At 41.0% G+C, this 27,680-nt stretch overlaps 2 protein-coding genes across 3 annotated transcripts; both read left to right on the top strand.

The window, feature by feature from the left end:
- The first annotated feature begins 8 nt into the window (after positions 1 to 8).
- timm17b (translocase of inner mitochondrial membrane 17 homolog B (yeast)) lies at positions 9 to 3,932 on the top strand. 2 transcript variants are annotated; one of them, XM_069704283.1, is made up of 6 exons: positions 9 to 93; positions 684 to 783; positions 912 to 975; positions 1,185 to 1,313; positions 1,417 to 1,527; positions 2,607 to 3,932. In XM_069704283.1, exons 1-6 carry the CDS (start codon positions 35 to 37, stop codon positions 2,678 to 2,680), a joined length of 537 nt encoding a protein of 178 aa, XP_069560384.1. In that variant the 5' UTR covers positions 9 to 34; the 3' UTR covers positions 2,681 to 3,932. The 2 variants fall into 2 exon arrangements, with proteins under 2 accessions (XP_069560384.1, XP_069560385.1); XM_069704284.1 differs by lacking the exon at positions 9 to 93 and adding an exon at positions 303 to 389.
- Positions 3,933 to 4,117: 185 nt separating this feature from the next.
- Positions 4,118 to 26,475, top strand: LOC138624271 (voltage-dependent L-type calcium channel subunit alpha-1D-like). Its single transcript, XM_069704285.1, has 47 exons — positions 4,118 to 4,686; positions 5,829 to 6,037; positions 6,182 to 6,286; positions 8,795 to 8,934; positions 9,025 to 9,170; positions 9,256 to 9,408; positions 9,505 to 9,701; positions 9,946 to 10,049; positions 10,210 to 10,352; positions 10,456 to 10,521; positions 10,604 to 10,667; positions 10,766 to 10,792; positions 11,510 to 11,670; positions 11,815 to 12,040; positions 12,126 to 12,333; positions 12,445 to 12,565; positions 12,693 to 12,765; positions 12,923 to 12,986; positions 13,079 to 13,136; positions 13,234 to 13,330; positions 13,419 to 13,589; positions 13,631 to 13,715; positions 13,820 to 13,926; positions 14,131 to 14,218; positions 14,362 to 14,469; positions 14,568 to 14,620; positions 14,713 to 14,859; positions 15,099 to 15,300; positions 15,420 to 15,578; positions 15,669 to 15,779; positions 15,876 to 15,959; positions 16,870 to 16,890; positions 17,050 to 17,184; positions 17,293 to 17,358; positions 17,492 to 17,583; positions 17,851 to 18,010; positions 19,444 to 19,571; positions 19,689 to 19,785; positions 20,960 to 21,062; positions 21,183 to 21,284; positions 21,477 to 21,601; positions 22,107 to 22,441; positions 22,527 to 22,715; positions 22,904 to 23,295; positions 24,192 to 24,304; positions 24,473 to 24,805; positions 26,108 to 26,475. Exons 1-47 carry the CDS (start codon positions 4,668 to 4,670, stop codon positions 26,312 to 26,314), a joined length of 6,294 nt encoding a protein of 2,097 aa, XP_069560386.1. The 5' UTR covers positions 4,118 to 4,667; the 3' UTR covers positions 26,315 to 26,475.
- Positions 26,476 to 27,680: the final 1,205 nt, after the last annotated feature.

Below are 27,680 nucleotides of genomic sequence, written 5' to 3'. Positions count from 1 at the left end.
AAAAAAAAAAACAGCACACCGGGCGCGCACACTGATGACGTCAGACGCTCGCTTGGCGACAACAAACATGGAGGAGTATGCCCGTGAACCCTGGTAAGATTATTATTATTATTTTTATTTTTTTTAAACATTTGCCTTTCATTGTATATTAAAAAAAAACACACAAAAAAAACAGTTAACCATCGGTCCTACTTTGCATTTTTTTTTATTATTATTATTATTTTTTTTAAATGTCACGTTTAGTTTTGTCGTAGAAAGGCTTTGCGGGTTACTCGGCTCACTCAGGGAAGGTTCAGAGGACATAGAGACATAAAGCTGTTGTTAAGTGTCCTCTGCACAAACAGTGCAACCTTTAACATCATTTCACATTGGAAATATCACAGCTGAAGGTATGATAATCTAATCTAGCCTGAGTTTTCATTTTATTTATTATTATTATTATTATTATTATTATTATTATTTTAATGTGCCTTATGTGTGTTTTATGTTGCACGTGAGCTATAAGATACATTTCCTTCCTATTGTTCATCCAGATCCAGATATGACAGGCGTCTGCATTGTTTTGCATTTTCTTGGAACTGTCTTCCTCCTTCTTGTCAATTTTTTTTAATTTTTTTATTTTTTTTTTTTTTTAACCATCTCATATCTGCATTTCTTCCTCCCTTCCCGATGCCCTCCTGCAGCCCCTGGAGGATAGTGGACGACTGTGGAGGTGCTTTCACGATGGGTGCGATCGGAGGAGGGGTGTTCCAGGCCATCAAGGGCTTCCGCAATGCCCCCGCTGTGAGTTCACAACATAAAGATGTTTATTCTCTGGCTCAGCAGCAGGTGGTTTTGTTTTTGTTTTTTTTGTGTGTGTGTTTTTTTTTTTTTTTTTAAAGGCAGACTTGAACAGTGCTGTGATATTTCAGGGCGTCGGACACAGACTGAAAGGGAGCGCAAACTCGGTGAGAATAAGAGCTCCACAGATTGGAGGTGAGGAGGTCTTGTTTCGTTCACCATTATCTGTTTCCTTTACTGAAGCTTTTAATCTGTCGCGGTGAGTCAGTCTGCAATGCAGCATTCTTCACGTCAGTTGTTTACAATTAGTAGCTCGGTCGTGTCACATAATTATTCATGATTGTATTGTCTACGAGCAAAAACCGTGCATTCAGTTAGTGGCGTTCGCCGGGGTGTATTTGCAGGCAGCTTTGCTGTGTGGGGGGGGCTCTTCTCCACCATCGACTGTGGTTTAGTTCGCCTGAGAGGGAAAGAGGATCCCTGGAACTCCATAACGAGCGGCGCCCTGACTGGAGCCATCCTGGCAGCACGCAGTAAGAGGAAGCCCGCGTAGCACCCAGACGCTCTCTCCCCGTGTGTCTTGACCATATTAGATGACTTTGGTGTGATTAACTGAATCATATTTTTTTTTTTCAGGTGGACCATTAACCATGATGGGTTCTGCCATGATGGGAGGAATTTTGCTCGCTATCATTGAGGGTTTTGGTATTCTGCTAACCAGATACACAGCGCAGCAGTTTCAGAACCGTAAGTGAAGTTGAACTTTTTTTTTTTTTTTTTAAAGTAGCTAGAATCACTATTTTATTTTAGAGCCCGGACAATTTTATTAGCCAATATGGGCCTGTCAGATACATAGGAATCGGCCTGTTTGTTAGCTGATATGACAACTTTTTTTTTTTAACAGAACATAATGCAGAAAAAGATACTAAATTAGAAATTCTTCTTCTTTTTTGTGTGTTTTTCTTTTCTTTTTTTTTTTTAATAGTTATTCGTAATTATTAAATTCCTTGGCAAGTTTTCTGTTTCAGTGCACTGACGTCGGTGTGGACGTTAAACTGTGAAATATGGTGCTTCCGTCACAGTTTTGTAAAAAGTGTTTGATAACTACATTTTAGGGATCCATGCAAAGAATTGTGTTTATATATACGGTATATAAAGTATACATACAATACGTACATATATGAATATTGGCATGTTTTGCTCCCTAATATCAGTATCAGCCCAAAAAGTGTGTTATTGGTTTATTGGCTCTATTTTATATAAGCAATGAATCACATGATTGCATACAGTACCCTCAAGGGTCTTCACAGTTTGAACAACATACAGCACCTTTCATCCAGACCCTTAAATCTGATAAGGTATAACAGCCCAAAAACACTTTAATGGGATAAGAATGGAAGATCCTGTGTGTAAAGCAGCACAGTTGGTTTACATTATAGACCATTTTGACTTCCCATAGTGGAAAAAGGTGCAAGTAGTTCTATAAGCAAGGCTTTACTCTGTTCAAGTATCCCTGTAAGCCATGATTGTGTGGCAGCGAGCCAGCAGGCATAATACCAAGACCCAGAAACTGAAGCGGATAAATAGTTCAGCCATCATTAATTTTATTACTTAGACTGCTGTGATGTATCTTTTTGTGAAGTGGATGAGATGGCTTGAAGAAGAATTACCCCACTAAAAAGCAGACATAGACCATTTGTAAAAGTCTGAGTGTACTTAAGAGAAACATATATTTTGTCCTGATTATATTAATACCATGTATGAGCAGGAAACACAGAAACCTGAGAAATAAAATTTGCGGTGTCTCCTTTCTTGTTTTTCCCCAGCTATCCCCTTTGCGGATGACCCCAGTCAGTTACCTCCAAAGGACGGAGACCAGCAGGGACCAAAGGGTCAGTAGTGAGAAGTAAGGCCAGCTGTGTACACAGTGAGTCAAATCAGAGCGTAACGGGAACCCAGAGGCGCCAACAGCAGCTATCAGGATGATCACGAGGTGAAGGTTCCCCACAGGGGGTGTCAGGTAGACGCACTTTACACTTAAAACTCAGGGCAACTGAAAAGAGTTATAGTCATTTATTAGTCAGTGTTTGTATGCGAATGGATCATTAAACATCCAGGCGACATCTATATATTATAGGAATAGTTTTGGGAAATGTGTTTTTTTCGCTTTGTTGCTGAGAGTTAAAGAAGAACATCGAGCTATCATGTTTGTACAGTAAATATGGAGCTGTTGCTGAGCTTCTCACAAAGACTGGAAACGGGGGGAAACAGCTCGCCTTGTTTTCTCCAAAGGCAAAAAAAAAAAAAAAAAAGTAGCATCTCTGAGGTTCACTGATGTACTTGTTAAATCTTGTTAGTTTCATCTGTTCAAAGACAGAAGTGTAAAATATTAATTTGTTGTTTTTAATGAGGGGCTACGTGGGCTGCATCTTCTCATGTAACTCTCCACAAGTGAATATAATTCCCAGAATGTCTCGGCACTGCTTTACGCCTCCAAAGATTTTACACTCGGACACATAGATTCAGTAAACAGTGAATCCAGTGTTTAAATGGCTGCAAGGCAGAAAGGTAGAAGAAAACAATTACGTTTGAGACATTAGAGAACCTTGGTTTTACCACAGCGAATATGTATTTATGTGTGTTTACATGTTAGCGGTGAAAATCAATGCAAAGGACTGTGAGTGCTTCTAAACTGTGTGTTTGTGTTCAAAATGGCTCGGCGAAGCCTCATTCCATTCTTCTTTTGCATCTCAATAAGTTATTGCCTCGTGTGGCAGCGTTAGTAATTTGAAAACCTTCGTTGAATATTTAATGTCTTACATAGTAGATTAGATGTGCAAAAATCACATCGTGTGTGCAACACTGAAAAATATGGATGAGTTTCTAGAAGTTATGGTTTAAATTACTTAGATGGTACGGCAAGCCGGTTATTATGCACCCCTTGTCACTTTGATTGCTGCATCATCCATCAAGCGACCGAGCACTTTTTAAACTCTCTCTTTTCTTAAAATAGTAGCACCCTCCGCGGCACAGACAGGATGCAACATGGTCCAGTGGATTGCTGTCTAACTCTGTATAGAGAGAATGTTTATTTTTATCTTAATATATTTATTGTGCAAATGTTCATCAAAACAATAAAGGTTTTAAATGTTTACGAATTGAATTGATGTCATGTTATTGTCATGGCCCGATCTATTGAATGATTTTGTCTGATTTAAGATGAAAGCAGGTAGAATGCCTTTAATCACAGTCGTGTTTTGTTTTTACTGTGGACGCGCGCCCCCTTCCGCCGCTCCTGCGGTACTGCACTGAGTGGCTGCTACTGTCCAGGGTCCTGAAATAGGGGGTTCTAACTTTCAGTTATCTGTCTTCATCTTCACGCTACTTCTTCTTAATATTCTTCCCTTCTGAAACCATAACATTGCGTCATATTCCAACAGAGCCACACGGTTTCTCCACCTCCACCTTCTCCTTGAACGATTTCCACTGTCATCCTTTTAAACGGCTCAGCTGCTTTAATCCCGACGGCTGACCACCGCTTATATGGGCACGCGTTTGTTTTAATATTCTGCTCTGTTATGTGTCCGCATAGATAAAAAGCAACTGCATATTTATTTCACTCGATGTGAGAAATTACCAGAAAGCGGCTTTAATTGGATTTTTAGGCTACAAGCAGGCATAATGGCCTGTAGCCTCTCCGCTGCACCGGCGCACTGCTTGTGGATATGAAATGACAGGCTGCCGATGAGCCTTCTTTTTTTTTAATTTTTACCTCTATAAAATCCTCTCTTTTGGGGGCCACATTCATATCTGTGATCGTTTACTCATCGCAGATCCCCTGAGGAGTTGATGTCGCGTTTTTCTTAATTGATTTCGAACTGCGGAACATGGACGCGGCAAAGAAAGGTAATGTCTCTGAGCTTCTGTTTTTACGCATTAGACTAGTAAGAATACGCACGTTGTGTCCTCACAGTGAATTTATGCATAAGAAAATGGATATGATTTATTGCACTGTAAAACTATTCCAAATAGAAATCATAGAGAAATGTAAACGTGACATGACGATCAAACGCACTTTTACCATAGTTAGAAAATGCGAAGCTCGCATCATATTCAAAGTTTTCCTCCGTGGACAGACAGTTTAAGATCTTCTCTGCTCATTTATTTATTTATTTATTTATTGTTGCTGCTCCTCTGTGGTTTGTACACGGATGAGTTGATAAAGGGACCCGCAGGCTTACTGTCTGTGCAGGGCCTTGTCAACAGGTGTTCATGGGCCTACTTGGGGATAGTGCTGGGCTAAGTGCCACACTGCTCCAAATAAAGAAGTAGGTCACTTCTGGTTTCACAATATGAGGCCTTCAGGACAGAATACCTGTCTGCTACTACAGCCATGTGTCCAATCCTCTTCTAATTGTGTTAGATAATAACATGTGATAATCAAAGTAACAAAAACCCGATGTGATGAAGGGCTGAAAATGTATCCACTAGAACCGGGTACAAAGTGGTTTAAACTGGATTTAATTACTCTAAATGGATTCACTTCGCTTCTGTATTGGAACTACCTGTGTATATTACCCTACGTGAAATATGTGTTTACATGCTCAGAATAAAACAATTCAACCCTTACATTTTTTTGTTCATCATGTAATGCCCGTATATTTAATGTTGCAACCTGGTATCACGGCAAAGTGTGAAATGGGCACACCGGTCCACTACAGCCAAACGTGAAATAGCCACGCTTTGCATTGCCTAGGCGTGAAAGTTACACGTTTTCCTGTAGTGGGTGAAAATAAAACCTGCTGCATGCTTAGAGCCATTTCATTTACAGGACAATGTTACTTTTAGCAAAAACAGGTGGTTGGGGTTATTAAATGAGCACATGGTTGGGGATAGGGTGGGGAAAAAAACATGGCTCAGATTTGGTTTCAAACCTTGTCGACCCCCATCGCTGTCTGTGCCACGATACTGAGTTGCACGTTCAGGATCCTTGAAAACACAGAATATCCTCATTATTGTATGTTTTATCTATTAAATTCTTTTGACAGATGGCCCCCTTGGGGGCGAAGCGGGCAAATCCGACACCCTTGGGTCCACTGGCTCGTCCAGGAAACGAGGGGGGGGGGCCAAGAAGGCGATGCAGGCCAACAAGTCTGCTCTCAGGGCCCCCCGAGCTCTTTGCTGCCTCACACTGAGCAACCCCATCCGAATGGCAGCGCTGGCCCTCGTGGAGTGGAAATATCCTTTTTCTGAGTTGGTGGCATGTGATGTATGTTTACACACATAATCCTTCATTAGATACAAATGAATTGAATGTGAATATGAATATGTTGATATGTAGGTGTTTTTTTTTTATGCTGCATTCAAAAGATCTTTAGTAACCTTAACTCCAATCTTCAAGCCCTTTGATATTTTCATCCTGCTTGCCATTTTTGCCAACTGCGTGGCCATGGGCGTCACCAAGCCGTACCCAGATGATGATTCCAACGCTACCAATCACCAACTAGTGAGTTTCCTGTCGACAGATGTCGCCTAACTTCTTTATACATAATTTAAGAAAACATTACATGGTCTGCCCAACTATTTACGGAAGATAGTGTGGGTCAAACAGAAGTTTAGTACACAGGAATTTTAATAAAACAGGTTAACACTGTCGGACTTACTGGAAAAAAAAATCTTTACTTCACCAATGTGTTGCCCGATAAGTGAAAACACAACTAGATACTACACGGGAACAGTAAATATTTGTAATTTGCACATGAGGAACAAGTATTTTTTTGCCTCTGAGGGATGCCTTCTCTTCCTTAATTTGTGTGATTGACCAAAGTATTCTTACCTACACCCATATATACCTGACTGTAGTTTTAGACAGTCAAGTAGATGTGGAGACCCTATAGCTGGAGAACATGCAAGAAAAACGGGCGTTTGAAGAAAGGTCTTACAACATGGAGAAACTCGCACAGCACTTCAAACAGATGCCGGTGCTTTGATCAAACACGTCGTTCTCTGTCAGACCTCTGAAGAGCTCTTTAGTCTTTGAAAATCTATCAAGGTGAACACGATCTCACTCCTCATGAACTACAGCTAAGCTTCTTTTACACTTTCTGGTTTCCAGGGCTTAACTTTCACCAAGAACGTCTCCTCTTGTTTTTTTCCTTAAATCATTTTCATTTTGGGGTTCTTTGAAATATTTGAGGGAACTATTAGAAATGTGCGCAATTTGTAATAAAAGTGCAGGACATGGCCGGTTAAATGGGTTTGTAAAGAAGAGGAAAGTGGGTATTTTCTGAAAAAGGAATGCACAATTAGTGAGGAGGTAGGTGGGTTTTCTGGTGGGTGGTTATGGTATTAGAGGGGAAAAGTGGGGCTGTGACCTTGGCCAGATGACCCTGCCAGGGATCATGACTGATTTAAACACCAACCATCTGTCTCACCTCCCTTCCTCTCCATTCCTCTCCCTCTTTCTCTCTGTCTTTCTCTCTCTTTTTATGACCTTTATTCTTTCGGAAATTACAAATTACATGGACAACTTGAAAATTAGTCATATTTTGAAAATATCAGTGACATGACTGAAAAAAATAGATTCATATATTTATAAAATATATACAAGAATATGTTGTTTTTGCTGTTATTGCATTGTTTGAAATCATATTTAAATGGTTTAAAGAAAGTACAAGTCATTACATATTTGAGTTTAGGTGAGTGCAGTAAAAAGAGTAGCGGACACACACACACACACACACACACACACACACACACACACACACACACACACACACACACACACACACACACACACACACACACACACACACACACACACACACACACACACACACACACACACACACACACAGAGTTAGAGCAGGATGGATATTAGTAGATCTCTTTATTGGATTTCCAAGAGGAGGTAATCTGTCACTTTAGGGTTTCTTCCTCACAGGGACTTAATATCAGTTATTATTATAATTTTTGGATCAGGTTTGGGAGAGTGTCCCTGATTTTGTGAAGACCAGTCGTCTTATATTAAACCACGTCATTCCTGGATTATAGTGTCAGCCTCAGGTAAAGTCCAAGTGACAGTGATCAGAAGCATTAAAGCTGAAGGTTACAGAGACGGGATCTGATGACAGACTTAAGCTTGTGGTAGGCAGTGGGTTACGAGGTTAAGAAGCCACAGATATAAACTCTTTATGACACGGCACTTTTTTTTCCATGGACCAAAAAAAGTCCGTTGATGTGCAATTTGTAATCATTACAGTTACTGAAGAAAATATGCAATTAAAAATTCCAGGTGATATTCAAAATGTTGGTGATTTCTTAGGGGTTACATTTGATTATTTTCTTTTTGGTAATAAGTTTATATGTAGAATATAATGTTTATTGTGTTGCTTTGCATCTTCCCTCCTGGCTACGTTCAGACGGGCTCCATTTATTTGGCAGTATGTGCTGAAATTTTTTGCCTTGTTTTTGATTGGTTCCCGTTCCAGTTCTTCTGATGCAGTCAGTTGTGATCGACACTTGTGAATTGTTTCAGTGGTTGTGCTTGAAAATCAAATCATTCCAGTCGTAATTTAAGTTATATTGAAGAAGTTTTAATTAAAGTTTGACAGTAATAAGTGTTGAGTTCTGTTGAGAGGTTTACATGTGTTAGTTTAAATTTATATTTCAGGACTTTTCAGCTTTATTGACCAGTTTCAAACATTTGTTATAGAAGTAATCAAATGTAATAAGTTAGTTTGTTAAAGTCATTCAAAAAGTTAGCTCTTACATTTTTAATAAAGTAACTAGTAATCTGTAACCCCTTACATTGGAAGAATAACCTTCCTAACACTGTATGTGTGATGAATTGCAATAACAGTTTCCAAATTTCAACATTATACTCCAAAAATAACTTGGCATTTTATTCTGTATTCTTCTGTATTTGTTTTTCTTTCAGATGCACTCACCGACTAAAAAAGGTTATTCCAATTTTATCTAACCATCTTTATTTTACCTCTTCTGTCGTTGTCAGGAACAAGTTGAGTACGTCTTTCTCGTCATCTTCACCATCGAGACCTTCACTAAAATTCTCGCCTACGGCTTAGTCATGCACCCCAGCGCTTACATACGCAGCGGATGGAACTTGCTTGACTTCGTCATCGTCATCGTCGGGTATTTTAGTGCTTCATGTTGTTACAGTTTCTATCTACGTATGTACAATCATTAATAAGATGTTAACTGCTACTTTCTGCCTCTTCGCAGGTTGTTCAGTGTGATGGCAGAAGGCATGACGGATCATAAGCCAGGAGAGGCCCATCACGCTGCAGGAAAACCTGGAGGCCTGGATGTCAAAGCTCTCCGAGCGTTCAGGGTGTTACGACCGCTCCGACTTGTTTCTGGAGTCCCGAGTGCGTTGACTGCAGTCTTTGCATGTGTGTTCCTGTGTGTCCTCCGATGTGCATTAATTAACAAGTGTGTGTTTGCCTTTGCCAGGTTTACAAATTGTGTTGAACTCCATCATGAAAGCCATGGTCCCTCTTCTCCACATCGGTATGCTGGTCATGTTTGTCATCATCATCTACGCCATCATCGGCTTGGAGCTGTTCATCGGCAGGATGCACAAGACGTGCTACTTTGCGACCTCAGGTCTCCGTCCTCCTCAGCTGGTTTTAATGTGTTGTCCATACTTCACAGACGTGTGGACTCAATGCTTGTCGGGTCTCCCGCTGTTTTCCTCTCCAGGTCTCATGGTGGAGGACGACCCGTCACCTTGTGCCTTTGCTGGGAACGGGCGCTTCTGTGTCACCAACGGGACCGAGTGCAGGGGCAAGTGGGAGGGCCCCAACGGCGGGATCACGAACTTTGACAACATTTTCTTTGCCATGCTGACAGTTTTCCAGTGCATCACTATGGAGGGTTGGACAGATGTGCTCTACTGGGTACACACACACACACACACACACACACACACACACACACACACACACACACACACACACACACACACACACACACACACACACACACACACACACACACACACACACACACACACACACACACACACACACACACACACACACGTTCCTGGATCCTCCACAGTTTCCACACATCCATATCTTCATCTTGTGATTGTTGATTGCTGATCAATACTTATTTTTACCTGTCTGTCCCTCTGTGCAGATGAATGATGCCATCGGCTACGAGATACCGTGGGTTTACTTTGTTTCCCTGGTCATCTTTGGATCATTTTTCATCATCAATCTCGTATTGGGTGTGTTGAGCGGGTGAGAAGTTGCTGCACCGCAACTGTCTTTAGATTTGTTGCGTTATGATGAAACAAAGAAGCTGTGTCGAACTGAATCCATCAAATACTATATGTCCTATATGTCCGAATACTATGTGTTTATGGTTTTCCTGAGTTTGTGCATGTATTTATGTGCACAGAGAGTTCTCTAAGGAAAGAGAGAAGGCGGTGGCGCGTGGTGAGCTGCAGAAGGCACAGGAGAGCAAGCAGATGGAGGAAGACATGATCGGCTACATGGACTGGCTCATCGAGGCCGAGGACGTGGATGAAGAAGGAAACAAACGTTAGTTAAATGCATGTTTACACTAACATACACACTCTCATAACCAAACATTTCCCCTTTGTAGTGTCACATTTTTACAATCTTCCTCTGTGTGTCTTTGAAGGTGCTGCAATTGCAAAGAAAAAGATGATGAAGAAGTTTGGCTGGTACAAACACAGTGAGGAAGGAGGTACGACAAGCTGTCCCTGTCTGTTATTATGTTTATGATATTTGATCATCTTTAACACTCAGTACTTACGTGTGTTCAACAGAGTCAGACTCAGATGATGACATAGCGTACCTGGATGATGACAGCGGCTTCTGCGCGTCCCTCATGTAAGGCAACACAGAAACATCAGCGTTGTTGTAATTAATCATCACCACACAGAGGGAAAGTGTCATTATATTAAAATCTTTCTCTCGTGTTCTTATAGGGCAAAGATGATGGCCAACAGCTTCTGGTAAGAATTGTATTATAACACATAAAATGTGCATAATTTTTTTTTTTTTTTTAAACTAGTTTGGGGCATAACAATACATTATGGCATCATATCATCTATGGCATTTGACTGTGTCAATCATACATGTCATATGATAGAACGCAGTCTTGTTTTCCAGCTAATATAGTAAAATAAAAAAGTTATATGTAAGGTAAATTTATGTCAAAATATCGTGTTTCTTTAAGACCAGAAATCGACATGATTCACTTTGTGACTTAATAAGTTTAAGAAGAATCATCATTGAGAAGTGCAACATGGGCTGAGCCTCCATGAAGCTACTTTCATGTCTTGAGAGCCAATTTCTCACTGCAATTAAAAATCAAGTTTGTAAGTAAAGATGTAATGACTGAGAATAATATTATTTGGATTGCAAACAAATTCTCTCCGTTTTGTTGGTTTTGGTCACAGATGAGAATTTTGCTTGTGTCAAAAAGTTTTGGTTTCTAATCAGACATCTTAGGTTGTGATTAATTTTTTTTTAATGCTTACATTAAAATGAACTGTATTATATTATATTATGTCACTATTATACTAATGTTTTGACATGAATTGAATCCTGGCAACATCAAAACATGTCAAAATTGGTCTGAGAATTGTATCCACTGCTAAAACATTTTCCTCCAGATTCAGTTCTGCATTTAATCTACTAAACATCTACTTTTTCTACCCTCTCTTCAGTGACCAGTTGTGCCAGCTGAACCATACCATGAGGAAGAACTGCCGTGTCGCAGTCAAAACCACCAACTTCTACTGGTTGGTGCTTCTGTTGGTGTTTCTCAACACAGTGGCCAGCGCCTCTGAGCACTACGGACAGCCAAAATGGCTCACAGAGATGCAAGGTAATAGAAAACCCTCTTCCCCCTTTTTTTTTTTAATTTTTTTTTTTATATCTTAACATTTATAGTTATTTTTGATTCAAACCATTCAGAAGTAATCCCTGGAGAAAAACAAAAACATGTCTCCACATCCTCTTTGTCCCTTAGAGCGCGCCAATAAGATCCTGCTGCTGCTCTTCACTCTGGAGATGCTGATGAAGATGTACGCCTTCGGTCTGCAGATCTATTTCATGGCGCTGTTCAACCGCTTTGACTGCTTTGTGGTGTGCGGTGGCATTCTGGAGACGATGCTCGTGGAGATGGAGGTCATCCCGCCCATCGGCATCTCTGTGCTGCGCTGCATCCGACTTCTCAGGATATTTAAGATGACTCGGTAATTTCCACGAGAGCTCTACGTGCGGAAGGGAGCCACTAATTTAGATCCGTCTTCATTTGTCATGCTGTCTTGTCTTTTCCAGACACTGGGCCGCTCTGTCCGATCTGGTCAATTCACTGCTCAACTCCATGAAAGCTATCTGCTCCCTTCTGCTGCTGCTCTTCCTCTTCCTCATCATCTTCGCCCTGCTTGGTATGCAGTTGTTCGGAGGCAAGTTCAACTTCGACGAGACTCAGATGAAGAGAAGCACCTTTGACTCGTTCCCTCAGGCTCTGCTCACGTGCTTCCAGGTGATTTACATCTTCAAAATCTCTCACTGCTTTCCTCACTACTTTGTCTGTCCCTCTGTTTGTCTAATCGTTTGTCTCCTCTTGTTCCTCTTGGATGTGTTCTTCTCTCAGATCCTCACCGGAGAGGACTGGAACGCTGTGATGTACGACGGCATCATGGCGTACGGAGGGCCCATCTTCCCTAACATGGTGGTGTGCATTTACTTCGTCATCCTCTTTGTCTGCGGTAACTGTATCCTTTTGCATTAAGTGATCAATACATCATCCACAGTGTTTGCACGCTCGTTTCTGATCCCACCGCAGTCTGAACATCACAACACCAAAAGTAAACAAATGTGACTCCTTAACTTTGTGATCAGACATCCTGCTCAACGTCTTCTTGGCTATCGCCGTGGACAACTTGGCAGGAGGTGGCGGAGAGAAAAAAGTCGAGTAAGTTTGACACTGAAAAGGAAAGGTGATGGAGAGCAGCAGCATCACACACATGTATAACTGACTTAATGGGTTTTTTTCTACTACATTTGCATGACATTAACTACCATCAAAATGTTGTTTGAAGCTAAACACCAGCGCACATTTATTTATTCAGGGAGAAAAAGGAAGATGAAGAAGAATGGGATGAGGATGAAGAGAAAGAAGATGAAGACGCAGGGGTAGAGACATTTTCAATCTTTTTTTGTACACTCTATTGGATATTATTAGAGGGAAATTAGTTCCAACAGCTGATGTTTTGTCTCGAGTGTAGAACGATGAGGATGACTGGCAGGACAATGAGGAGCTGAGAGCCATCGAGGGACTGGAGGGTGAGTGTGATAGACATCCTGTCCCACAGGAGAAACATTCGCTGAACCGATTAAGACTGATTAAAAACGGCCTTTTCTTGTTTACTCTGTATTGTAGGAGTTGCTCCATTAAAGCCAGAGTTCTCCGGGCCCAAAGAAAAGATCATACCGATACCTGATGGAAGCTCCTTCTTCATCCTCGGAAAGAAAAACTGGTAATTTGAGACGAAGCAACATTAACCCACGAAATGTTTGCGCAGCGATGCGATGCATGTAATTTCCTTCCCGTTCTTCATTCTTCAGTTTACGAGTCGCCTGCCACAACCTCATCCATCACCCCTACTTCACCAACTTCATCCTCATCTTCATCATCCTCAGTAGTATCTCCCTGGCTGCTGAGGATCCCATCAAATCCCACTCATTCAGGAACATTGTAAGACGGAGCTTCACCAACGTGCTGTCATATTCCCCCTCGTGTTTGCATAATATTAAATCACGATTAACAAGACTGAAAGCCGATCTAACTCTTGTCCTCCTCAGGTGCTGGGATACGCCGATTATGTATTCACTTCGGTTTTCACTGTGGAGATCGTACTGAAGGTAACAGCTGCAGTGGCTGCAAGTGTCAAAATAAGAGTGGAAAGGGTATATTTCAGAAATAGATGGCAGCTGGTTTCTAACTTCTCCTCCTCACTGGTGTCTAGATGACAGTCTACGGAGCTGTTCTGCACACCGGCTCCTTCTGCAGAAACGCCTTCAACCTTCTCGACCTGCTGGTTGTAGGCGTGTCCCTCGCGTCTTTCTTTCTACAGTGAGTAGAAACCTGTAACACAAACTGCACACTGTTTTATTTTGACAGAAAAATCAGCTGCAATCTGAAGAAGAGATTTGAGAAAAGATATTTTATTTTTCAACTGTGGTTTTAAACTTTTACATTCAATCTCTTTTTTTTTTATTATTGGTTAAAAAAAAAGTTGTCACCAGTTTTCTAAATTCTTTGCTTTGTTGCTTTCAGCTCAAGTGCGATCTCGGTGGTGAAGATTCTCAGAGTGCTTCGAGTGCTCAGGCCTCTTCGAGCCATCAACAGAGCCAAGGGACTAAAGGTAAACAGCTGTGCTCCATGTTGTTTCTGCCCGTCTGTCTTTATTTCTTATTTTATATTGAGCATTTTCTATTTATTGTGTGTATATGAAGTAAATTTTGTTGCTTTTCAAACACATTTATTTTCTTGTTTGTGTGCTCACAGAATGTGGTGCAGTGTGTGTTTGTGGCGATCCGCACCATCGGCAACATCCTGATCGTCACAACGCTCCTTCAGTTCATGTTTGCTTGTATTGGAGTGCAGCTCTTCAAGGTACACACACTCTCAGCCTTATTATTTATGTCCTTTCTGTTTTTAAACAGGAAGCGAGTGTTTTTAATGGCATACCTTCTCTGTGTTTGATGTCACAGGGCCGATTCTACAGCTGCACCGATGAGGCCAAACACACTCCGGTGGAGTGCAAGTCAGTGCTCTTTCCTTAAAAGATATAAAGCTCCTGACAATCTCTTAACAGGCTGTTTATTTCAATAAAGGTGTGTGTGCGTCTAATTTCAGGGGGGTGTTTGTTGTCTACAAAGACGGGGATATGAACCACCCCATGGTTAGAGAGCGCATTTGGGAAAACAGTGATTTCAACTTTGACAACGTGCTGCAGGGCATGTTGGCTTTATTCACTGTGTCAACGTTTGAAGGCTGGCCACAGTGAGTATTAACTTTACATTGTTTGTCTGTTGCCTTACAGCAAGAAAGTTGAGTTGTATTTTAGCTCTATTTTTGGTGAAGTAAATATTTAAAATTTCAAAATTTTGGGGCACAATTTAATGTCTATGAAAAAATGTGTGACGCATTAAAACACACTAAATTAAATCAATGTTTGCCCAAGAATCATGTCCTCACCTTCTTGTTATTTATCTTTTAATTATTATTTTTCATTAATAAAGGCTCCTGTACCGGGCGGTGGATGCCAATGCCATAAACCGAGGACCTATTTACAACTACCGAGTAGAAATCTCCATCTTTTTCATTATCTACATCATCATCATCGCCTTCTTCATGATGAACATATTTGTGGGTTTCGTCATCATCACATTTCGAGAGCAAGGAGAATCCGAGTTCAAAAACTGTGAACTCAACAAAAATCAAGTTAGTAGTTTCACAAGACCTTGATTTATAATTTTAGTTTAGGTTTGAATGCAGTTAAATGTGCAGTGAATTTGTTTAAAACTGAACAATGTTTGGTCTCTTCTTTTCGCCCTGCCCAGCGTCAGTGTGTGTACTACGCTCTGAAAGCTCAACCTATAAAGATTTACATCCCCAAAAACCCGTCCCAACTCAAATTCTGGAAAATCATCAACTCCAGCCAGTTTGAGTACGTCATGTTTGTCCTGATTCTGGGGAACACCCTCACTCTGGCTATCCAGGTAACATTTCACACGCCTCGCTCATTAAATACAGATACAGTCAGCTTGTTTCAGTGTCGTTATACTGTCGTGTTGTCGTTTCTCTCTCAGCATTACGAGCAGTCGAAACTCTTCACCTCCGTCATGGACATCCTCAACATGATCTTCACTGTGGTCTTCACCATAGAGATGTGTATCAAGTTATTGGCTCTGCGGGTTCATGTGAGGATTCCCCTCGTTTACCTTTGAGAATAACATTTGCCGCAGCTCCTCCACTGTCTGTTGTTGACTCTCAGTTTCCTTTTTTCATCTGTGCAGCACTATTTCATCGATCCGTGGAATTCATTTGATGCGTTGATCGTCGTTGGGAGCGTGCTGGACATTGCGGTCTCTGAGTTTAGTGTAAGTTTAATTTCCAAAAGCCAACAAAAGAAATGTGTATGTTGTATGTTGTATGGGACTTGGTTCAGTTGGAGTGTAATTGTGAGGCCTCTCAGAAAGGCTCTTGAGCACCACCAGGTGGAGTGTCGCGTACCACCAGTGGTACACGTACCACAGATTGGGAATCACTGCTCTATTGCTTCATACTCCACTGCTTGTAGAAAAAGAAAAAGAAAAAAAAAAACAGAAGAAATTCATCACTTATCTTTTTTGTTTTACAGCAAATCAAACAAATTTTGTAAAACTACACTCACAGGTTTGAGTCTATAGTGACACTCTCTTTACTGAGTCAAAGTCGGCAATGAGTTTTGACATGAAATAAATCTTATGAAGCGAGTAGCTCAGGTTGCTTCTCATTCTATTTACCAACAACAATCATTTAACTATAATATTAAGTCAGGTGCCAGAATGAAAACTATTACTGCCATCAGTGCCAAAGCTTCCATAAATGACACTGAAGTTACCTCATCTGTGCTTTTTGGAAGTTTTACCAGTCAACTAATATGTGATATTTATTAGGCTGATTCCAGAATTATTCAAATTAATATAATTAAAGTTGATTTTTAAACCAACATTTGTATTCCACATGGCAGTGTAGGGACAACTTCAAAGCAATATGACACAAAATATTCTGTATATATAGTAGTTAGCTGAATGAATACACTATGAAATATACAAACTGATGAGGACTCATTACCTCAGTATTTCCTATATTAAGGCTCCACAGCATGCTTGTTATTTGCTTGTTAAAATGATTTGACAACATTCCTTACTCTAAAAAAATGAAACCACTTGTGTTTGATGTTTTTTCTTTTCTTTCCTCCTACATGGTGTCTCTGCCCGATGTTGACCACCTAAAATATTGATCCAGGGAGGAGGCGGCCACGGTGAGGTGAGAGCTCAACACCAACACTGGAACATACTTAAGGATTGAGATATTCTCAAAAGCACTTCATCTAATGTCATATTTGTGTTCTCAGATTACTCTCTTTGTTATATATGTGTCAAAGGTTTTTATGTACCTGTCTGTGTCCACTTACTTTCTTTCCAGGGTGGTGGGAAAGGAGAAAGTGGAAAAGTGTCGATCACGTTCTTCCGTTTATTCCGAGTGTTGAGGTTGGTGAAGCTGCTCAGCAAAGGAGAAGGCATTCGAACTCTTCTCTGGACTTTTGTTAAGTCGCTCCAGGTCAGTGCCGCAAAGAACAAAAACATCCATATAATGCAAAGAGTTGACTACAGTGTGTTGTCCTGACACTTTTCTATAATCATATAATCATGACTGTTATCTTCTCAGGCCTTACCTTATGTTGGCCTCCTCATCGCTATGATCTTTTTCATCTATGCTGTGATCGGCATGCAGGTGAGTCTTTCTTCTAAAAGTGGAGAGTTTTAATAAGAACTTGCCATTTATGTTTCACTAACTATAATTAATCCAAGTTGCTAATAAATAATAAATCAATTGTTATCAAAGAGATCCTCTGTTTTTCTTTTAGTCATTTGGGAAGGTGGCCGTTGATGACAACACACACATCAACAGAAACTGCAACTTTCAGACTTTCTTCAATGCTGTTCTTGTACTTTTTAGGTGAGTCCTTTTATTCCAGAATCAGACATATGCTAACCTTGTTTTTAAAACACTTATAAGACTCTTCTTTCTACACCTTTATTTATGATGGTCTTATTAAGAGCTTTTATTATGCTGAATTTGATACGAGCAAATCAAATTCAACAAAATTTCTTGCAGTCAGGAAATTAAATTAAATTCACACTTCTTCTTTCAAACAAGATTTAAAAGGTCAATGTAAAAGTAAAGGATGAATAAAAATGTGTCCTCGTCTCCGTCTCCTTGTAGATGTGCCACAGGGGAGCAGTGGCAGGAGGTCATGTTGGCAGCTTTGCCCGGCAGACGCTGTGACCCAGAATCCGACACTGAGCCCGGTGAAGAGTTCACTTGTGGTAGCAACTTGTCCTACATTTACTTCATCAGCTTCTTCATGCTCTGTGCTTACCTGGTGAGTGAAGCCTCGCAGGATACAGGCTGATTCTTTTTTTTTTTTTTTTAATCACTTCATTCTCAGTAAAACACTTTCCCTCGTTTTGTACACAGCCTCCCGACTCCAAATTAGATCTAGGTATAATTAATTCAAACTCGTGTTTTACAGACTATCAGGTCCAGTGGGATAACAGTCAGATGAAAGTAGAGAGGATAGTATTACAACAGCAGCGTAGCAGCAGTTTTAAAAGCTTACCCTGTCGTCTCCAGTTTCCAGCTCTTCAGTGAACTCCCATCAGTGGATTTGATTAATCCAGACAGCAGAAGAACCAAATCACCAAATCCTCGTTTAAAAGGGTGCAAATATTTTGGTAACAGTTCCCCAATCTCAGCGCTATTTTAAGATATTAAATGGGTCAAACGAAGGTGACTTTAAACCTGAGCAAAGAGAACGTTGGCAAAGTATGTCAGCAAAAGTCACACTAGCAGGGTAGTCTTTAGATTTGGTGGAGAAGGAACAGGAGCGGTGTTCACGTATAGCAGGTATGAACTTGTGGCTTTAAGCAAAGTTAATGTTGGCAAACTATGTTGCAAACTATTAGACGAGATGTAAAGCAGGTAAAACAGGGGTGGTGGGTGTGGCTGTTGAGGAGATTAGTTCTAGGGCACCAGGTTGAGGTGTCGGGGGACTAACAAAAAATTTACAAAGATAACAAATTCTATACAGTGCAGGGAGAGGCAAAAGATTATTTGAAGCCTCCACCAAGATCATGTTAAAAGTTCACAAAATTATAGAAAACACAAAGTTTACATACATAAATAATGTTGCTACATAAAAATAAGGGAAACAAAAACAATAATGTCAATATAAAAGCAAGAAATACATTTCCCCACTGTGGGAAAGTAAAATCTATCTAATCTATTTATCTAAATTTGAGCGTGATAATGGATTAGTGTGCGTGCGTGTGTGTGTGTGTGTGTGTGTGTGTGTGTGTGTGTGTGTGTGTGTGTGTGTGTGTGTGTGTGTGTGTGTGTGTGTGTGTGTGTGTGTGTGTGTGTGTGTGTGTGTGTGTGTGTGTGTGTGTGCATCTTAAATTCCTTCTATGGTTTCCTCACTTGTGGACAGCTGACATCCATCAGTCTGTGTGTGGTCTTCGACCTTTAGCAGAGCTAAAATAGCTCAAATAGAGTAGGACCCCTGTTTCCTGCTGGGTTTTGCTGTATTCACAGAATCAAGTGGGCTGACATGCTTCCCTCTATATGAAAATATCAATATCATTAACAAATGCATCTAGAAGCAAACAGCTACACAGTAATGTGATATACTGTCAGATTTATTGATTGTACAGAAACAAATGTGACTACTTCTATTGACTTCAATTAATTTGTAGCTATACTAGTACACAATAGTTTAATAGATACAGTATTTTCAAAGTATCTCTGTTCTCCCAGATTATCAACTTGTTCATTGCTGTCATCATGGACAACTTTGAATATCTGACAAGAGACTGGACCGTGCTCGGTACTCACCACCTGGATGAATTTAAGCGGGTTTGGTCTGACTACGATCCAGAGGCCACGTAAGACTCATCATCCCCTTCCACTTATCCTGAGGCTTCGTTGCCCCTGTCCCCGCTCACTGTTTCCACAATAAACTTCTCTGTCTTATCAGTTCTGTGTTTGTGTGCGTCCTACAGCGGTCGTATAAAGCACATTGATGTGGTCACGATGTTGCGCAGGATTCAGCCACCTCTTGGTTTTGGAAAACTCTGTCCTCATCGTGTTGCTTGCAAAGTAAGTGAACACATACTGCATAGTACTGCACACCACTCAAATAAACAGTTAGGTCTGAATTCTGCCTCATCTTCAGTTGTGGAGTTCCTCAAGGTTCTGTGCTAGGTCCACTCCTTTTTACGTTATACATGCTACCCTTCGCCAATTTCCATCGCTATGCAGATGACACCCAGCTTTATTTATTTATGAAACCAGATTAAACAAATCAGTAAGTCAAACTTCAATGACATCTAAAAGACATAAAGTCCTGAATGACCTGTAATTTTATACTTCTAAAGTCAAGTTATTGAACTCATTTTCAAACCAAGTGGTTACCCTGGATGCATCGCCTCGGCCTCCACCGCTACTGGGAAGAGTCTTGGAGTTATTTTTAAACAGGATTTGTACTTTAACTTGGAAGTCTGTAGGACTGCCCTTTTTCATCTGTCAAAATCAAGAACATCCTGACTCAGCGCGATGCTGAAAAATGAATCCATGCATTTGTTACACCCAGGCTGGACTACTCTAATTCCTTTATAACAGTGTGTCTCAATAACTCTCTGGAAAGCCTTGAGTTGATCCAAAATGCTGCAGCAAGAGTAATGACGAGAGTTTGTAGAGGAGATCATATTTCTTTCATATGAGCTGCTCTTTATTGGCTCCCTGTGAGGTCAAGAATACAATTTTAAATCCTTTACCTTAGATAATAAAACTCCTAATGACCACGCTTTATTATATCTGAAAGACCTGTACAATATGTACAATATTATCCTTATAGAGCGCTTTACTCTCAGAGTGCAGGCTGACTTGTGGTCCCCAGAGTTTCCATAAGTAGAGTGGGAGGCAGAGCTTTTAGCTTTTAGGCTCATCTGCTGTGGAACCAGCTCCCAGTTTGGGTTATGGAGGCAGAAACCCTTTCTTATTTCAAGATTAGACTTAAAACTTTCCTTTTTCACAAGTCTTATAGTTTGGGCTGTCTCAGGTGACTCTGAACCATCCCATCGTTAATTTATTATAGGCCTAGGTTTGCTGCATTTCTTTAACATTTATGTTTTTAATGTTTTTTTTTTTTTATTTTTTATGTGCTTGCTGTATGTTCTTTGGCATTTGTAAAATGTTTTGAGGACCATGTAGCATGGTGATTTTTCCACTTTAAATCAAATAGAACTAAATTGAATGAATCTCTTCCTCTCAGAGACTGGTTGCGATGAATGTCCCACTTCACCATGATGGGACAGTCACCTTCAGCGCCACTCTGTTTGCTCTTGTGCGAACCTCACTCAAGATCAAGACTGAAGGTTAGACCTTCTACATAAACAAAAAACACCTGAAAGCTCATTGTACTTGTAGGAGACGTCCTGAGTCAGTGATATAAGGTTGTTATGATTAAAAGATCTGTTTTTTTGTGCTCCTCTCAGGCCCCATCGACCAGCAGAATGAAGAGCTGAAGGTGATTATTAAGAAGCTCTGGAAACGCACGAAGCCTAAACTCATCGATGAAGTCATTCCTCCCCCTAGAGGTACGCCACAAAATCACATAGCTGTCTACTGACACTGATATGAAAAGTAAAGAAAACCTAAATCGCTCTACGTATTGAATGAAGCTTTTGTTTTCAAAAACAAGAAAAACTATATATTTACATTCATAAATCTCATCATCCAAAGAAATCCAACAATCAGTTTTCTTTGTCTCACTTTTCTTTTGCCTTCAGGGGATGAGGTGACATGTGGGAAGTTTTATGCCAGCTTCTTGATTCAAGACTATTTCAAAAAGTACCGAAAGAGAAAAGAGAGGGAGAGGAAATCCAAAAAGAAGGACAGAGCAGCTTCTCTGCAGGTAACCTAAATGCTTTCTGACATAAAAAGGTGTGATTTTTCCACAATAAAGTTCAACTGTCTTGTTAGAATTTCTTATAGTTATATATACTGCTTCTCCCTCATTGAAATATCTCAAATATTTTTATCTTTTTCGTTATAAAAGTGTAACTGAGACGTCTCAGTGTGTTCTCGCATAAAAGGAAACTGCATATAGAATAATGTTTGGCTTCTAAACTATTTGTGATGTAACACAATAAAAATCATTTCTGTTCATCAGAGGTTTAAGGTGATCACGGAGAAACATTCCTCCTTCAGATGAAGAGTTTGATCTTCTGGTGTTAAACTCTGCATCTTTCTGCAGAGAAGAGCTCCAAGTAAAGAAACAATCAAAACAGTCAAATCATTTTTCAATGGCGGGAGACTTTAACTTTGTAGTTTCTTTCTGGAAATGTGCCAGAAAATCATCATAAACACCTGGCAAACATAATCTATGTCGATTTTTGAGTATATTTGTGTGTTCTTAGCAAGGGCTGAGGACGCTGCAGGACCTGGCTCCAGAGATGCGTCTGGCGATGGCCTGTGACCTGGAGGACGAGGAGGGCGCAGAGGCAGAGATGATGGTTGACGAGATATTCGACAGTGGAACCTCAGCCGCCACCACGCCCGCCAGCACACCGATGCCACCTCCCGAAAGGCTCGTAGAACAGACGAAGGTCATCGTCGAACCCGAGCCCGAGATCACCAGCGTGATCACCGAGCAGGTAGTGGGCTTGCAGGACCACCAGAGACCAGGATCGGAGCTGGCTGGCGTCAGCGTTGTGACAGACCAGCCTGTGAAGTCCGAGCCTCTACCCATCATGTGCGTCACTGACTTGTAGTATATTCACCCATTGGTAATCTTTAAATGAGTTGTTTCCTTACTTGTTGTCTCCTGTTCTCATCAGCAGAGTGGCCCCCGTCACTAATTTGCCACCTCCTCCATCTCCTCCTCCTTCTCCTCTTCCTCCTCCGCCGGAGGTATCAAATGAAGGAGAGGTCGTCACTGCAGAACCTCCAGTGGTGGAAACAAGAGTAGAAGCTGAGCCGGTTTATTACAATGAAGGAGATGCTGCAAGTCTAGCATCAATAGACGGGTAAGAAAATGCAAGAAGGTCAGGCGAGAGATGGAGTAGAAATGTAATAAATGAAGCCAGGAGGCTCTAGTTTTGCATAAAGAGCAGAAACAAGAGTGAAACAGTTACGCTGGTTCGCACTGAAGTAGAAGAATCTACCAATCGCCACTTCTAATTCGATTTTATCCTCTATCTAATCAATCTCACAGGTACATATATCCAGAGGCTGTGTCTCCTCAACCACCTGATAATGGCTACAGTGGCCACAGTCTTGAAAGAGCTAGCAGCATTGGGGAGATACCTTATGAGTCCCATGATCCCAATGGCTTCGTTAGACGCGGTTACGCCGACGCCAACATGAATGGAGGAAGCGTGGCTGCAAGTCCCACTCCCTACAACGGCAATGGCTACGATAGCAATGGCTACACAGGCTACAATGGGAACGGCAGCGTCTTCAGCACCAACGGTAACGGAAGTATGATTGGTGGCAGCCACGAAAACGGCAGCGCTGACGGTAGTTACAGTGGAAACGGCTACAACGGAAGTGAGAACAACGGCACGCAGTTCGTCAGAAGGCGGCTACTTCCTGCCATACCCAGAGGTGGGAAACTTACACCACAACTCACAGTTTTAGTTTTTTTTTTTCTTCTTCCTTGAAGGAACAAGATTAGAAGTAGCAGACACTGCACATAGCACGCTGTAAATGGCATGTTTGTGCATTTAATAACTGGCATGACATTAGTGTTGTAATGATCATTCTGTCCCAGGAAAAATAAACGTCACAAATAGAAATATACTAAATTCATTGTTAAGGTAATTTTTCACACAAAATTACCAAATACTTTATGGTTACAAGTGTTGAGACAAAACAAAATGTTTGATTTTGACTATATGATGTGTGTTTTACACATCCCATACCTATATGTATTAGATTACTTCTATAATAACAGCTCGGAGGAGAATAACTCCTATTCTATCCCAGAATGGATTTACCATCAGGGCTTTTATCGATTTAAAACCGTCAGTCTCTAGGCTGCTAGAACAATAAGTTCACTGAGAAATAACGCTTTACTTTAACGATTCTGGGTAATAATTACAAATCACATGTTTATGGAATTTAAGTTGTAGACTTTTACTACACATCCACAAGGTTGGAGTACTAACAGAGCGACGCAGGAAACAGCTCCGGGATATCAAACTTTAATTGTGTGTCTTTGTGTTTGTTGCAGTTTGATCAACTGAAGAAAGTAGACTATCAGCTGAAATTATAACTTTACATCCCATTTTAGATTGAACACACTCCTTCACATATTTCATCAGTTCATGTTAACACCATCAAAACACAAACAAGGGGTCACAATTGACCAAAAAGTCATTTCTGGCCCTCAGGCCCTCCTAGTGGATGAATGCAGTCACGCTAATGCTAAATCTCTCCACGCAGGGTTAAAGTCACGCACCCAGATCAGTTTTCTAACATCTACCCGCATGTTGTTTCAGGTCGTAAGCCGACCTTTAACTTCCAGTGTCTGAGGCCACAGAGCACCGTAGATGACCTCCCCATCCCAGGAAACTACCACGGCAACACATCTCCATCCAGATCCCGTCTGCAGGTAAAACTGGAACACACACACACACACACACACACACACACACACACACACACACACACACACACACACACACACACACACACACACACACACACACACACACACACTCCCAGAAATGACAGTGTTCATACAGAGTGTTTCTCATCTCCTTGCGCTCTCCTCTGTCAGACCCACCACAGCCTGGACTCCCGGCCCAGCAGCGTGTCCTCCATGTCTTCTGCCTCCTGGGCGAACACGGCAGCAGCTGGCGCCCCTCCTCTTTCAGGAATGATTGCCCCTCCCGGGCGCAGGGGCAAGCTCCTCTACACTCCTATGATGCTGGTGGACGAGGCCACCGGTACCCGTCAGCATCTGTGGAGCGACGGCTCTGCCAGCCTTCCAGCAGGAAAGGGTCCCGGCTGGTACCCCGGTCAGACCAGGACCTTCACCAGTGTCAGGATGCCGCCTCCCGTCAACCAGGGCTACGTGAACAAAGGCAGCGCAGACAGTCTGGTCGAGTCGGTGAGTAATCACGGAGCAGGGGATATTTTTGTGAATAAGAAACTTTTAATAGCTACCAGTGTGTACATGTACGGTATTTAAAAAAACCTTTACACATGTATCTGCTGACATTTTACAGCCATATTGAAGAATACGTTCACAATTTTTCAAGTCTGTCTTCAGCCGGGCTCAGACGACACAAATTCAGTCCAATATTTATATGTTGCCAACACATTTTCAGTGTCAGGCCCAAAATGAACTTCGGGAATAACAAACAAGCCTTCTAGGGTGACATAACTAAAGAAAGAACAATGCGGCATGTGGGACATCACATGACACCCCAACGAAAAATCTCAAACATGTCCGAATTTCTTTGTTTTTACCTGCCTAATTTGCCATACCCTTCAACTTGCTCTTTGATGTCAACCAATAGGATGACAGAGGGCATCACACACAGTGCCTCTGTAGCCGTGATGGACAACTTCTTTACCATGTTCCCAGGCGACACAGTAACTCGTGCATGAATGTGAACGATGACTGGTCCGGGTCATACTTGTCGTGGTACCAGTCTCCCAACACAAACACGGAAAGAATTTATGACCTGGTTGCCTCAACTGAAATAGTTACCATTGTGAAAGACAAATAAATCATGCAGTCTGAGCCCAGCTGTAAAACAATAGCCAATAAAAAAACATGTTTTTTACTGAAAGGACAATAACTGATGAGGCCTCATAACCAATACAGAGAATCTCTGGAAGGGATTTTTGCCTCCAAAATCAGACTATAAATTGTGTCACCCAGCACATTAGGAAGGGAGCTCCTAATGACCAGTAAGATCTGCTTCAATGTTCGTTCTGGCACCTATTGTTTTAAGACAGACTAGAAAACTGTGATCCTGTCCTTTAAGAAACTCTAATATCCATGCTCATACATTTATAGTAAATACAACTCATACAAGGTTAACAGAAGACAAAGCAATTCTACTATTGGCTAAATTTGATCAGTAAAAATATGATATTGATTTTTAAAGCTGATATCAGCTGATACATTTTGTCACATATATCTGTGCACCGCTGAGAGTCATGTGAAAATCTCTCTCGTTCTTCTAAGTGCACTCTAAACCCATCTGCAGCCTCTCTAATGTTTACATTGTGACAGAAGGAATAACAAAATGAGTCTTTCAGCTGATAAAACTCGCTGTGCTTTGGACATAATGACCAACAAACTTGAATTTTATGTTTTATGTTTTTTATGCGTTTGGAGACCGAACAAGAAGCAGACAAAATAATCCTGTCACACATGTTTTCTTCCCGCCAACAACAGATCTTGATCTCCGAGGGTCTCGGCGTCTACGCAAGGGACCCCAAGTTTGTGAGCTTCGCCAAGCGGGAGATCGCTGAAGCCTGTCACATGACCCTGGGCGACATGGAGAACGCTGCTGCCGACCTGATAGCACGCGGAGCAAGTCAGTCGATTTCTCACTTCGAGGATGAACTGGCCGACGAAATGAACTGCGTGATTTCTTACTGAGATCAGTGAAACTGAAATAAGAGTGTGAGAACGTAAAATATGAAGTCTGTAAAAAAAAAAAAAAAAGAAGAGTAAAATCTTTTATGTGGTGTGTGTTTACATCCGTTGTGAGGACAAAAAGTTATCACACGTTATGATATGCTTTTGTTTGTCAATGCCAAAACACAACACACACACACGCACACGCACACACACACACACACACACACACACACACACACACACACACACACACACACACACACACACACACACACACACACACACACACACACGCAACAGGTTTAAAGAACAAATGTGGCAGGACTCAACAGAACTGAACTGGCTGAGGAACACACTGCTGCACTGTCACGACAAAGGACCGTTTGTTTGCATTGTGCTCTCGTTTTGTACTGTACTTAAATTGTTGTCACTTTTTACGCCTGTGTGTTCAGCTGCAGTCAAGGCAAATAAACTGTAATATAAGAATATATGAAACGAAAACACAGATCAATAAAACATCTGTACTTTTTACACAGATGACGAGTCCAAATGTTTAAGAGTAATATTTCATTATATTGAATATCCTCTAAGATGCAACAAACCTCTGGCAAAAATGTTGAATTTAAGTTTTTGATTTGTTGCGACTGTCTGGTTGGGAGGCTAACAAATGTGCACCAATAAAATATCATGTTTTATCTAATGTATGTTTCATTTAATTGTTTTTACTCTTGTGCTGTAATAGTGTGACTTTACCTCGAAGATTTTTGCTTTTGTTTAAAAGCGGATGTTGCACAATGAAATACAAACGGAGAATTATGTAATCAGCCAGTACTGGAACGGCATATGGACAACATCTGGGTATCACTTCCCCCCTTTACAGAAAGGAAGTTTGTGAAACAATAAGGTATGTGTGTCTGTTGTTCAGAGCTGTTGTAGGAGTGTTATGTCGCTGCGCTAAGCTGGAAACAGGGCATTTTATAATCCTGTAGGATCCTATGCGGATTCAGAATTTTATTTTGGCAGGTGAAGTTTTATCCAGTTTTGTTTTTCTTATTCCCATCTATGCTCTTAAAAAAAAAATGTAATAAGGTTTGTGGGACCAGGAATTGGAAACGTGCAGCTCTGGAGACAGAAATACCTGCAAAGAGGGATAGGGAGGAAAAATCCCCAACAAATACCCGTATGAATATAAAGTTCATTATTATTCTATACACATGCTCCTGAACTGTCTGTGAACTTTCCCCAAATTCGTATGTGCAGAGTGAGTTTAATTTACAGGGTCTACTTAAATAGAAAACTCTTTCTTTTTTTTTTTTTAAAACAGCTGTTTCTGTTGCTTTGTCAGGTGATCACGCTGCCTGTTAATGACCCGCAGCACTTACGA

Source organism: Brachyistius frenatus, unplaced genomic scaffold, assembly GCF_029030835.1.
Source record: "Brachyistius frenatus isolate BFR_SWC_R1_liver_20210118 unplaced genomic scaffold, ASM2903083v1 Contig_50, whole genome shotgun sequence".
Classification (NCBI taxonomy): domain Eukaryota; kingdom Metazoa; phylum Chordata; class Actinopteri; family Embiotocidae; genus Brachyistius; species Brachyistius frenatus.
This window is presented reverse-complemented; position numbering and strand designations above follow the sequence as displayed.

Coding starts and splice junctions, on each gene's coding strand:
- timm17b (XM_069704283.1), top strand. CDS start 35: ATGACGTCAGACGCTCGCTTGGCGACAACAAACATGGAGGAGTATGCC. Junction 94..683: donor GAGTATGCCCGTGAACCCTG/GTAAGATTATTA, acceptor GCCCTCCTGCAG/CCCCTGGAGGATAGTGGACG. Junction 1,314..1,416: donor AGCCATCCTGGCAGCACGCA/GTAAGAGGAAGC, acceptor TTTTTTTTTCAG/GTGGACCATTAACCATGATG.
- LOC138624271 (XM_069704285.1), top strand. Junction 14,621..14,712: donor CACACTCCGGTGGAGTGCAA/GTCAGTGCTCTT, acceptor GTCTAATTTCAG/GGGGGTGTTTGTTGTCTACA. Junction 16,891..17,049: donor GAGGAGGCGGCCACGGTGAG/GTGAGAGCTCAA, acceptor CTTTCTTTCCAG/GGTGGTGGGAAAGGAGAAAG.